Source organism: Barbus barbus (genome assembly GCF_936440315.1).
Source record: "Barbus barbus genome assembly, chromosome: 24".
In the NCBI taxonomy this organism is placed as follows: Eukaryota; Metazoa; Chordata; class Actinopteri; order Cypriniformes; family Cyprinidae; genus Barbus; species Barbus barbus.
This window is the reverse complement of record NC_136752.1, coordinates 27345830-27358711: the sequence shown is the minus strand read 5'-3', so window position 1 is coordinate 27358711 and position 12882 is coordinate 27345830. Positions and strand designations below refer to the sequence as shown.

At 39.5% G+C, this 12882-nt stretch overlaps 2 protein-coding genes and 1 long non-coding RNA gene across 7 annotated transcripts in view; 2 read left to right on the top strand and 1 right to left on the bottom strand.

Moving 5' to 3' along the window:
• cfap61 (cilia and flagella associated protein 61) overlaps nt 1-5331 on the top strand; it is a 34926-nt gene extending 29595 nt beyond the window's left edge. The window contains exons 21-26 of the mRNA XM_079374977.1: nt 42-334; nt 643-970; nt 2146-2225; nt 2352-2557; nt 3932-4028; nt 4684-5331. Coding sequence (XP_079231103.1) covers nt 42-334; nt 643-970; nt 2146-2225; nt 2352-2557; nt 3932-4028; nt 4684-4881 — 1202 coding nt within the window. The 3' untranslated portion in view covers nt 4882-5331. The remainder of the gene's footprint in view (nt 1-41; nt 335-642; nt 971-2145; nt 2226-2351; nt 2558-3931; nt 4029-4683) is intronic.
• Nucleotides 871-12882, bottom strand: part of LOC306843456 — a 38669-nt gene continuing 26657 nt past the window's right edge. For 4 of the 5 annotated variants that reach the window (XR_013781843.1, XR_013781845.1, XR_013781846.1 and 1 more), the window contains 5 exons: nt 11859-11967; nt 11627-11686; nt 10782-10883; nt 3680-3777; nt 871-1006 (listed from right to left, as the gene is read on the bottom strand). This is a non-coding gene — a long non-coding RNA (uncharacterized lncRNA). The remainder of the gene's footprint in view (nt 1007-3679; nt 3778-10781; nt 10884-11626; nt 11687-11858; nt 11968-12882) is intronic. The other variant, XR_013781844.1, reaches the window with a different exon arrangement.
• Nucleotides 5862-8072, top strand: LOC306843892 (insulinoma-associated protein 1a-like). Its single transcript, XM_079375597.1, has one exon. The coding sequence runs from the start codon at nt 6820-6822 to the stop codon at nt 8014-8016; it is 1197 nt and encodes a 398-aa protein (XP_079231723.1). The 5' UTR covers nt 5862-6819; the 3' UTR covers nt 8017-8072.

Genomic DNA, 12882 nt, shown 5'->3' with positions numbered 1-12882 from the left:
AGTGTGTACCAAACACAAAATGATGTTTGACTGGTTGGCAGGTGATGCTGTGCTATATGGAAACACCATAGACGTGTTCACCTGCGTGGAGACGCTCATGCATCTCGGTGTGAGCGGCCGCCGGATTCATGTGGTCCATCCTCCCGAAGACAACCCAACTTCCTGTTTCCCCAACGGTTCAGTGGAACACGCAGTGAAACAGGCTCTAGAAAAAGAGGAGGTTCATGTGCATCACGACTGCCTGCTGACTCACATCAATGATGGACGACACACAGATCCCGTGACTTCAGTGACCTTCACCACTGATGCTCAGACTCTTCGACTGGAGTGTGCGGTGAGTGAAACTGTTCCTCTGGAGTGAAAGACTAAATTATTTTTTATTAAACATTCCCTTTATCTTGCTGCTGTGCATTAAAACTTTTTATTTTTTTTTTATGACGTTTTGAATTCTGAAAGTGACATAACAAAGTGTTTTATTTCATAAGATCAAGGACATTTTGACTCTTTAACAAGCATCCATCAGCTCTTCATTTAATGGCTGTGGGATGTTTAGTCCATCGTTATTTTGGAAAACACCAGCATCTATGTCCATTTTAACACAAATATCTCACATGGTCTCCAACTTGCATTCAATTTTCATAGGTGTTCTTCAGCTTCTCTCATAAAACCATCGACTACGACGCCTTCAAGGCCATCAATGATGCCTGTTTGGTGTTGGATGGGCGTTTGGTCATAGATTCCAGCTTCCACACCAACGACCCCTCCATATACGCCGCAGGCCCCTTGACCAAATACTCCCGCCGTTACCATGCCGACCAGTGGAGCGACTCCTGCTTTAATTGTAAGGAGGTGGGGCAGAGTTTGGCATCTGTTGTCCTGCCCTTATGTGACCCGACCCTGGAGCATCCCGCCGGCCCACCGTCTGACCACGACCACCTCATTCCTGCGTATAATCAGGCCAAGATCCAAGGTCACCATTTCTCCTTCTGAATTTCTTAAGCAGTACCTAGAACAAAACATCACAGTCACTTCAGTGTAGGCTCTTTTAAACAACATCCTAGCAACCCCCAGCAACAAGAAAATTCACTTAAAACACCTTAGCAACAGCCTAGAACACCCTAGCAACCCCAAACAAGAACATTCTAGAACATTCACTCAAAACACCATAGCAACCAGCTAGAACACCCTAGCAACGAGAACACTTTTGAAAATCCCCTCAAAACAACTTAGCAACTGCTTAGAACACCCTAGCAACCCCCAGCAACAAGAACATTCTAGAATGTTCACTTAAAACACTTTAGCAACTGCCTAAAACACCCTAGCAACCAAAATACTGTGGAAAAATGCTCTAAAATGCACTCAAACACCTTGGCAACTGCTAAGAACACCCTGGCAACCCCCAGCAACAAGAACATTCTAGAACATTCGCTCAAAACACGTTAGCAACTGCCTAGAACATCCTAGCAACCCCCTAGCAACCAAAATACTCTGGAAAAATTCTCTAAAATGAACTCAAAACACCTTAGCAACTACCTAAAACACCTAAATCCACTCAGAACACCTTAGCAACTGACTAGAACACCCGAGGCCATGAGAACACTCTAGAAAATCCACTCAAAACACCCTAGCAACTACTTAGAACACCCTAACAACCCCTAGCAACAATAACATTCTATAACATTATAGCATATACTTAAAAAATATACTTGGTGTAAAAACCTCCTTTTAGTCCTTACATTTTTACATAAATTGTCCCTATTTCATTTGCTCCTGCAATAATCAGTCAAGTGCTCATTGTGAGTTTATTAGAGGATCCACTGATCGTTTTTATAAGGATTTTAATACTTTTCTCCCATTTTATAGCCGTGCAGGAGTTTAAAATGTTTAACATGTGTTGCGTCACCCAGTTTTCCCCCTCATCTAATTCTGACTGACACCAAACTATTGACAGTTCATTTGCATAATCTAATCAAGGGCTAAGTGATTATAGCAGAATGGACCATCTGTTACACAGAACACAGTGTCTGATATGAGATAAACAGCTTTCTAATCATATCTGTGGTATTTCGGGTGAAAATACTATTAATTGTGTTTGTAAAAACAAGAGTTATGAGGAATAATTTATAATAAATCTCACATTCACAGGGGGAAGATTACCAGGTGGCTACAATTACCTCCATGTCACAAAACCAACTGCCATCGGCAACAAAATAGCAGCTCAGAAGGTATTATGGTCTAAACAAAGATGAGTTTGCATTCTATCACAGTACAGTCCTAGATTACTTTAACCAAGAGTTTAAGTGTTGCATTAAGAGCTTAAAAGGTTCATCTTTATTATTCGCATCCTGCAGGGTCGTGACATCGTGACGGGCCGCACTGAAACAGGGAACTACTTCCATCTGCATCTCAGCTCGCACGATGTGGTGGAGAGCATCACGTGCCTCTCTAAGAACACACTTCCCGTCTCCGACCTCCTGTGTCTCTACAGGAAACACCAGCTGCTGCTGAATCATCTCTGCTCACGCTACGACGAGGGTTTGGTCCATGACATGTACAGGTTCAACCGCGTTACGTCAATCTTACAGTCAGAAATTCATTTTACTGTCACAGTCGGATGATGCATTTATACTCTAAACAGACTAAAATCAGGCCTGATTCTAAATGACAAGATACAGATTTCATCTTCAAGACTAAATCTGAGTTTCGGATCTACAAATGAAGAAAACTTTCGATACTACAACCTAATAAACATTCTTGGAAACTCATAAAAACACCCATTTAACATGATACCTTATTCACTGTGATAAAATGGAACAACCCTAAAAGCAAAAGGGGGAGAAAAAAAAATATGGAACATGAACAAAACATTTTAGCATCAAATTTGTAACCGGGGATGTTTTAATGTTGAGAATTTCCATTCTTGTCATTGCCGATTCTCATTAGATTTCCATTACTGTACAAAATTTTACTTTAATTTTAATAAGCATTAATGGCAGAACAATAAATAATAACATATATATATATATATATTAAATGTATTTACCATTATCAAACATTTTTATTTTAAATTTTCATTTATTTTTTACATTAAAGGCAGAACAGAAGTTTTGCCCCTTGGTTTTATGGTGAAATATCTAGATCTAGATGTTCTTGAGAGGTTTTGTGAAATTTACACTACAGCCCATTTTGATTGTTCAGTTCAATACCTAAACACCAAATCAAACAACTAATTCTCTTGAATTACGCACAGGATTATTTATGACACTCCAAAACTTAATCGTATCTTTCTTCATCTGGTCACACTTTATATGATGATCTCTTTCCGACGGAGTGACCTCTGCTCCTAAATTTTAACACCACTGACCCTCCACCATCAGAGTCATTGTCCTGCATTACTAATCTGTTTATGCAGGTGTGCAATCCGCTTTCCACAGCGCCACGAGACAATAGTTAAGCCACCCAGCAGCGCTGATCACACTTATTAAAATGGGATTCTTCACCGCTCTTTTGTTGTGACTCTGAATGACAAAACAGCCGATCATCAAGACCTGTGAACATAATTGATCGACTGTGCTGCTGTATGGAGCATATTAGATGAGCATGCTAAGTGGAATGTGTGTGTGTGTGTGTGTGTGTGTTCGTTCTGTCATTGTTTACTCAACCTCGCATCGTTTCACACCTGTATGCTGTTATGTTTTCCATGGAATGCAAAAGAAACAGTTCTGATGAATCTTCATGCAGACCATCACAATTCATAGTGGCCACATCTGTCAAGCTCTAAAAAAAGACAAAAAAGACATAAAACATTGCATGTCTAGCAAGTAGTAGAAATAAGGACAACAGTAATGACACAAAATTTGACAGTTTTGTTTTTTCAAGTGAACTATGTCTTTAAATCCAAATGTGACTTCTTAAATTTCCCTTTTTCCAGTTATTTTAGAGAGAATTGGTGCTTGGCTCTTTATCACGACCGCTTCGCTGACTTTGAACAGGAAGTCCGGCAAATCATGGACTCGGCTAAACTAGAGGTCAGTTTCCTTTACTTTTACATCTCTTTTAGAAGCATTTGTTCTGTAAAAGGTCTTTCCAGAACATATTTTGATGTCAGATTCACACTTTAATGCAATTATTAAACATTTTGAACCTGTACATTTCACGCACCAGTCATTTTAATGCAATGTATTATATGCATTTAGCTCTGGTGGGGCTGAATTACAACCAGATCAGATTTTAAAAATAAAATAAAATCTTTCACATCAGATTTCAGATGAAACAAATGTGTTTGTCCAAGTTTGGCAAGTAAACGATTTTATATACTGTATGTGGAAATAAATAATAAACGTAAATTAAAAAAAAAAAAAAAAAAAATCCACAGTGCAAATGGTTCAGGTTAGATAAGAAAACCATCTTGCCCGTTAAATGAAAAATTGTATATTGTATGTGGAAATAAACATAAAAACGCAGCAAAAAAAGAAAATTAAAATCACAAGTTCCTCCTAAATGCACACTGAAAATTTATTAATTATGTGGAAATGAATATAATAAAAATGCAGCAAAATAAAAAAAATTAAATTGCAAGTTCAAGCACACTGACAAATAATAAATAAATAAATAAATAAATAGCAATAAAATAAGATTTTCATACTACAATACAAAAAAAACAAGACTTTTGTGTCTTCACAGGGTGAGAATGGTTCATTGTCGATTCAAGAGGCTCTTCAGAAGATAGTGGACGATAAAGCAGAGTCTGATCAGTCCATGAGTCTCAGCGAGGTGTTTCAGAAAAGCGAGCCTTATTCTGCTCTGAGGAAGAGTGTTCTGGATTATCTGAAGTACAACAGATACCATCTGACTATGTACGCCCGGCCGGGACTGCTGTAATCAATATCCATTTGATATTTACAAGTATTTATTCAGTACTTTGTCTTTGATTTCTTTATTTGCTACATTCGCTGCACCATATGTTTGGGGGGAAACACATTGTGGGGGTTGGGGCTCAAAGAACTAAAGCAAATAAATAATGCTTGTTTTTGTCAAATACAAATGTTTGGTGTGTATTGGGTGACAATTCATTAAAATATCTGACTTTGCTCTTTTGAAAGTCCAGTATTATTTAATGTGGAGCTGTGAACGCAGCGGTGCGGTGGGGCAGATAAGAGCAGCAGAATGAGGGGAATCTGACCGGTTGTAAAGATGGAGCGCAGCAGCAGCTGTATGATAATGAATGTGTGGCAGAAAATCACAGATGCATGATCCAACAGTCCCACGTCACAGAGCTCATGTATTTTAGTACATTTAGCTCTGATGAGTAATGTGAGCAGAACAGATATGAAAAATCAAATAAAAAAATGTAATCATAAAAATGAGATTTGTATGAAACATATGCAACAAATGGGTTTATAGGCAAGTAAACCATCTTGCCTCTTAAACTCAAAGTTAAATGTGGAAATTAAATAAAAAATAAAATTTAACATAAACATAGGTTCCACCAAAATGCACATTGATTATAATCATAAAATAAGTTTTAAAAAAAAGATTCTTCTAAAATGCACATCAATAATAAAAAATAACATTATAAAATGTAATAAAAAAATGAAAATGCAATACAAAACTACACAGCAAGTGTAATAAAATAAAATACAAATGCAATAAAAAAAATCTTCTAAAATGCACATCAAATGTAATAAAATAAAATAAAACTTACACATGATGTGTTTGGCAAGTAAACCATCTTGCACATTAAGCTAAAAGTTGGGTAATGTATGTGGAAATAAATGTTATTCCTCTAAGCTGCACATCAAGTTTAATCAAATAAAATATAAAAAAAAACATCAGATTCAACAAATGTGTTGTTCAAATTATGCATGTAGCCCATCTGGTCCCCAAAAACGCGTCTTGTGTGTGTAAATAACATAAAATGCATGCATTCACAAAAATGCTCATGAAGAGTTATGAAATCACGTGCAACAAATGTGCTCGTCTGCAATTACATTAACGCAATTTTTGCGACGTTCTCCGATCGAAACGAGGGAGATTACGATAAATTCCGCTATGACGAGACCGTTGCATTGGAATGACATCACACACGAGCACAATTCCTGAGTTTGCAGACATGAACGAGTCCGTTTGAACAGAAGGATGGTGTGCGTCTGTCCCTGCCGTTGCGCAAGCGTGTCTTTTGTGATGCAAACGAGAGGAGCCTCTTTTATGAATTATGTATGCGCGCAATGAGTGATTAATACGTCCCACATTCAACTGTCGCACATGTCCTGAGCCCACGGGCGTCTGATTTATACATTTAATTAGTCGCGAGACAAATGACGCATGCAACTTGCGAGCCTTTTTGCAGCACGAAGCGATTTAGGGACGTTCAGGTTAAAACTGCGCCGCTCTGCGCGCTTGAGCATTAAAAACGGAACTTCTTTGTTGCCATTTCCCCCCTTTTAATTTGAAATTCTGATGCTCTAAGAGTGAAGGAGCCCCTAAAGGATGCTGACAAAGGCAGGGCACGTGTGCATTGACGGGAAGCATCAAAGCGTGAAAAGAGGAGGAACCAGCGTGTGCCTAAAGCATCCTAATATAATAAACCTCAGGTACATCTGCCCGAGCAATCTGCGGACCCTCCCATCTCCGAATCCATAGGGATTCCAGCTCCATCTGATTGGACGAGGCAGCGAGGGGCGAGAACAATGTCATCATTCTTGCTTAAAAAGAATGCTGCTATGCCTCCGTGATGGAAAGATCGCCGCACGCGTCCAACTATAGTACCAGGTGTGCCTCTGATTCCAACCCGTCTGAAGTGCCTTTCAGCTGGCGAAGATGCCGAGGGGATTTTTAGTCAAGAGAAATAAGAAAGCGACACCTGTTTCGTACCGCGTCCGCTCGGAGGAGGATGAGCAGTGCGCGTTTCCAAGCGCGCAGCAGGACGCGGCGAGCGCGCACCGCCCGGCGTCGCCGCGCACGGACTCGGCGCAGCCGGTGCAGTTTGGGAACCCGGAGATCGTCTACCGACCCATGTACAGCCCGACCCGACCCGTGAGCAGGGAGCACGAGAGGGCGTGTTTGGAAAGGCGCTTCAATCTCGGATCGCCCATTTCGGCGGAGTCCTTCCCGGCGGCGCCCAGCGGCTCCGACCATGCGCCGTTCGCGCCCGTGGATCTTAAAATTGGCACCAGCAACAGCACGCGAACCGGCACCACATTAACCACCAAACGGCCCGCGCCAGACGCGGAGCGCAAAGGCAAACCAGCATCCAAGAAAGCCAAAGCCATGCGGAAATTGCAGTTCGAGGACGAAGTCACCACTTCCCCGGTGCTGGGACTGAAGATCAAAGAAGGTCCGGTGGAGCAAAAACCCAGATCTCAGTGCGCAGGCGGCGACAAGCCGCTAGGCGAGTTCGTGTGTCAGCTGTGCAGAGAAGCCTACGCCGATCCCTTCTCTCTAGCCCAACACAAATGCTCGAGAATCGTCCGGATCGAGTACAGATGCCCAGAGTGCGACAAGCTCTTCAGCTGCCCGGCGAACCTGGCCTCGCACCGGCGGTGGCACAAACCCAAAACGGCGCCGCAGAACCCGGAGAGCACTAAAACCCCCACGCTCGAGAAAGAAGAGACCTCCAGCGACAGAGACACTCCGAGTCCCGGTCTCTCCGAATCCGGCTCCGAAGACGGGCTTTACGACTGCCAGCATTGCGGGAAGAGGTTCAAGCGTCAGGCGTACCTGAAGAAGCATGTGATGGCGCACCACGACGCGTGCGACAAAACCCAAAGCCAGGCGCCGCTGAACCTGAGCGCGTCTGAGTGCCACCTGTGCCCGGTGTGCGGAGAAAACTTCCCCAGCAGAGTGAGCCAGGAGCGGCACATCCGTCTGCAGCACTCGGCGCAGATCTACCCCTGCAAATACTGCCCCGCCATGTTCTACAGCTCGCCGGGACTCACGAGACACATCAACAAATGCCACCCGTCGGAAAACAGGCAGGTGATCCTGCTTCAGATGCCGGTGCGTCCAGCCTGCTGAGGCAAAGCTGTGCCTTAAACCGGGTCGGGAAGCAAGCGCTGCATTAACCCACAGAAGCGACCTGGATGAGCACCAGACGAGACTGTTTTCAAATCTAAGGTAGTTGATCTACAACAGGTTAGACTGTTCGCTTATTTTTCTAGGATCTCCGCACAAGTGCTTTTAGCTTTTAGACCTAAGAAATCCTAGAACATGCCTTGAATTCACAGGCTGTACATACGTTTCCATCGTCTCTAGCTTTAATAGAGCTTGTGAATCTGTGGACTTTGACTGTAGCTTTCCAAACGACCTACTGACAAGGGTTTCTCCCTTTAGCGTAGCCAGAAATGCCTTGAATTAGATCTTGACATGCTGTAAAACTGCCTTAATCATGTAAATGTTGGAGTGATTGCGGTTGCTGATAATACTTTTTATATTATTATTCTTGTGTGTGTGTGTGTGTGTGTGTGTGTGTGTTTGTGATTATTTATCGATTATTATTTATTTCAAATGTTTTATTTAAATTATTTGTTTGCCTAATTCATTTGTGATTGATTTGAATTTTGTCTTGACAGCCAAATGTTTCATTTATTGATCTAAAGATCGATCTTTGTCAATGCTGAAAGTCTGAAATTCACTTTGCATTAGATACAATCGTTTATTAATTTATTTTTATTTTCTACATGTTCAGCGCTTGTGTGTTTCTGCAGTCCTGCTATTTGTCCAAAAATACTTAATAATAATATTAATAATAATAATAACAATAATAAACAGTCCAAAAAGTCAAATTGGGATCCACTCGTGATGTGACATTCCAGCAATCTGCTGTCATGTGGAAACCCAGACACTGTGAAGAGAGAAAATCATCATCATCTTCATCTTCAATGTAATCTGTCCAACTGGATTCTGTACCAAGATACGTCTGCACTTAATAAAACACATCAACCTAAAACAATCTGTTTGTCTGTGACTAATTGCATCCTGAGGCTTCCTCCATATCAACAGCAAGCTCAAACTCATGAACGGTCCAGTTATTTCACAAGCTCTCAGCACAAGACACAACACAGTATAGTGATTTAAAACAGCAACCAATCAAATTATAAGAGCAACTCTTGATGCCATTCTTATACATTCATCAAACTCGTTTAAACTATTTTAAACATTTTTCTATTTTTTGTATAACTCATCAAAAAGACAAGATAAAATATGCACTTTTTAAACAAGCAGTTAAAATGCAAAATGCACCTAAAAAGTATAATGTACATGTAAAAAAAAAAAAATCCAAATAAAATCTGCAGATATTTTAATAATGAAATCATTATATTAAATTCATAATTTAATAATTAACATTCAATTGTATTTATTTTTATTGCCATTTTTCTTAAAATCATGACATTTCTTGAATGAATAAGTTAATATAAATCTAATTTATACCGGGAGTCTCTGGGTTGGTTGCGATCAGGAGTGATCCCAAATTTGAACCAAAGTTTTGGGGAATTTTTGGTTGATTTTTTTAAATACTGTGATGAAAACAGAAAATAGTCTTGCTTGGTGTCGGTATGCAGGGGACTTTCTCCAGCAGCGCTGAGACGCACATGCTGAAGAGAGAATTCACCATAGACACCAAATCCCACAATGCAGCACCTCAGACACACTGCTGTTATGCAGACAGCCTCCCAAAGGCCATGAGTGCTTCACACACACACACACACACACACACACACACGTCCACAAACAGCCTCACCTCATGGCTGAGAAAGAGAGCCTTAGATCTGAAAGAAATTCACACGAAAATAATACTGTAAGGGACTGTGTGGCTAGTTTCTGTGGGGCTTTTCCACTGTTATTGCCCAGGAAACACATTGACCCTGATGCTGGGGCAAGTTGTCACAATGAGAACCTGATGTTTATTGCCACTGATTGGAGAAAAATATTTTGTTTGGAATATGAAATACTATCTAGAGGGGAAATTTTTTTTTAAATGTTACTTGTTATTCATTGGCATTTTAACTAACAGTAAAGCATTGAAGCACAAAACACATAATTCATGAAGCTAAAAAGAGAAATGTTTAAAACATTTAAAAAATCTAATTACTGTTTTGGAAGAAATAAATTGTAATTAATAAACTGGATGCAATTTGTACACAACATATATGTGACAACCTGCCCCATTCTAACATTTACTGTATGATAAAAGTCCTTATTTGAAAACAATACCATATACATATAGTGCTTGTTATAAATTAGCATTTAACCCTGTAGTGAAAAAAAAATTCAAATATTTTTAACGAGTACAAATGGTCTCTCTAGTAGCATGAGCTCAAAAACTGCAAATATATAACATCATTACTTGAAATTTCACATGCAATACTCGTCTTGAGTATTAATTATTTTTTGCGTACATTCCATCAGTGTATTTTATTACAGAATGCAACCCTCTGCGACCTCGTAATCACTAACTAATGCACACGCGTGCCTGTATGCACATGCACACGCGCGCAGCCCCAGACTATGTGCACCACTCCCTGTGTGAGTGACAGGTGGAGAGCAGCTGCAAAGCGGGCCGGCGAAGATAACAGCAGATAAAGCCTTTTCACACACACACACACACACACACAGGCCAACATTTACAAACCAGAACAAAACAAGGTAATGGCATCTGAAGGTACAGCCAACAACAAGCCGATATAATTTACAGATGAAACCGATCACACACAGGCATCAGCGGTGTGATCAATCAGCATTAGTTCAGCATCATTGAGAGGCTGGATGTTGACTTTACTTGCCTCTCTGAATGACTGGCCTGTAGCGTGTGTCCTAATGATTTAACTGGACACATTTCAGCTGGTATCCATCATCTGAGGTCTGATCCATGGAGCTGGTGCATGCTGGGAGAGAGAATGAGACTGATTAATAGCACTTCCTTCACTAACAATAAAGTACCAGTAATTACCCAGCTAACAGAGACCGTTCTCAAAACATTCTAAGTTATAAACAGATGTTCTTACAGTCGCTTTGATAAAATGTTTGTTTAAAGTTTTAAAAAATTCTCAAAACACTAGCACAAAAATTTGATATATCATTCATTAAACATTATTTCCTGAAACGCTATAGTTTTTAAATTTCTGAATGTTCAGAGAAAAAAGTAATATTTTCATTAACACAAAAAACATTGTTCATATACAGTTTTTTTATGTTTTTTAAATGTTGCTACTTGTTTCGGAATGTTCAGAGAGCATTCAAAAGTAAACATTCCTGTAATCTTTTCAAAATAATAAAATGGAATGTTTCAGCAACATTCGCATAACCAAGAAAAAAACATTAAAACAACCAGACGTTTTGAACGTTCAGAGAACATTTAGAAGTAAAATTTAATGGGAACATTAATAAAACATTCTTAGAACATTTAAAAAAAACTAATAAATATGCATAAATCCTGCTCAATCAATATCCTAGCTAGCAACGTTTAATAAGTCCTCTCAAAGTTATGAACAAATGCTCTTCCAGTAGCATTAATATAACTATGGTATTAACAAAATCCCTTTAATATTAGCCCTAATACAAACTTAAACATTTATCCAAGAGCAAATGATATGAGCTGCTTTCAACCTTCATTTTATAGCCTTCTTACCGTACTGTACATGAACAAATGTCTCATTTGTGTCTATTTTGATTCTCCTGAGGATTTTTTCTGAAACAAAAGTAATATATGAATTAAACCGAGATCTCTATTTAGCATCCTCAGCTATGAAAGAGCATTAAAATGCATGTTTGTGTTTGGTGTGTCACAACAATGTGGCATTATGAAAACAAATCTCTCTCTTCATACGAGCGTGTGTCAGGCGTGTAAAGAGAGGTCACACCTGCCTGCTGCAGGTCGCACTCGTCTGTTTGTCATCTCTCTCTTCGCCTGCTGTCTTTCTTCAGAAGCAAACACTGGTTGAGCGGACGACGAACGGAGGCAGCTCTTATCTGGCCAGCGCTCAGACAAAGAGACGGAGAGGAAAGTAAACACTTGCACTTTCAGGCTCACAGCAAAGCACACAAACCTCAAGGCATTTTCCAGTATGGCAGGTGTTGCTGTCGTGGACTAACACACACACACACAACCAAAATTACAGTAGAGTGAAAACACACAGCCTGATGGCGGCTGTGAATGAGAATGAAGGCTTGTTTAGGCATGGCACACACTTTACCAAAACTTTCCATCTAATCCAACGTGCAGATAAAGGTTTAATTCACACAGCTGCAGCTCAGAGATCCTTAACAATGTCACCTTTAGTGTTCAATGAAAGATAAAAGTCTATATATGAAAAGTCCATTTGCAAAAACAGATTTTTAACAGTTCTCAGAAATCATGTTTTTTCATTGTGCATTCCAATTAATCTCAATCAAACTGCAGTTGGGTTATTTTGACTAGGTTACAAAAAATAACTAAAAAAACTAACACAATAAAAATATGATAGAATAAAAACCATGAGTTATCTGTTTTTGCAAATAAACTCTTCATATAGACACACACTACCATTCAGTTTGGGGTCAGTGAGATTTTTTGGGTCCTAAAGTGCTCATCAAGGCTACATTTATTTGATTAAAAGTACAGTAAAAACATTAATATTCTGAAATATTATTACAATTTAAAACAACTATTTTTTATTTGAATTTATTGTAAAACGTAATTTATTCCTATCGCGTAAATCTGAATTTTCATCATCATTACTCCACATGATCCTTCAGAAATCATTCTAATATGCTGATATGCTTCTCAAGAAACATTTCTGATTATTATCAATGTTGAAAACAGTTGTGCTGCTTCATATTTTTGTGGAAACCATAATATATTTATCAGGATTCTTTGATAAAGAGAAATGTCTTTTGTAGCATTAT

What these genes read in the sequence shown, in the direction of transcription:
- LOC306843892 (XM_079375597.1), top strand. Translation starts at nt 6,820, where the DNA reads ATGCCGAGGGGATTTTTAGTCAAGAGAAATAAGAAAGCGACACCTGTT.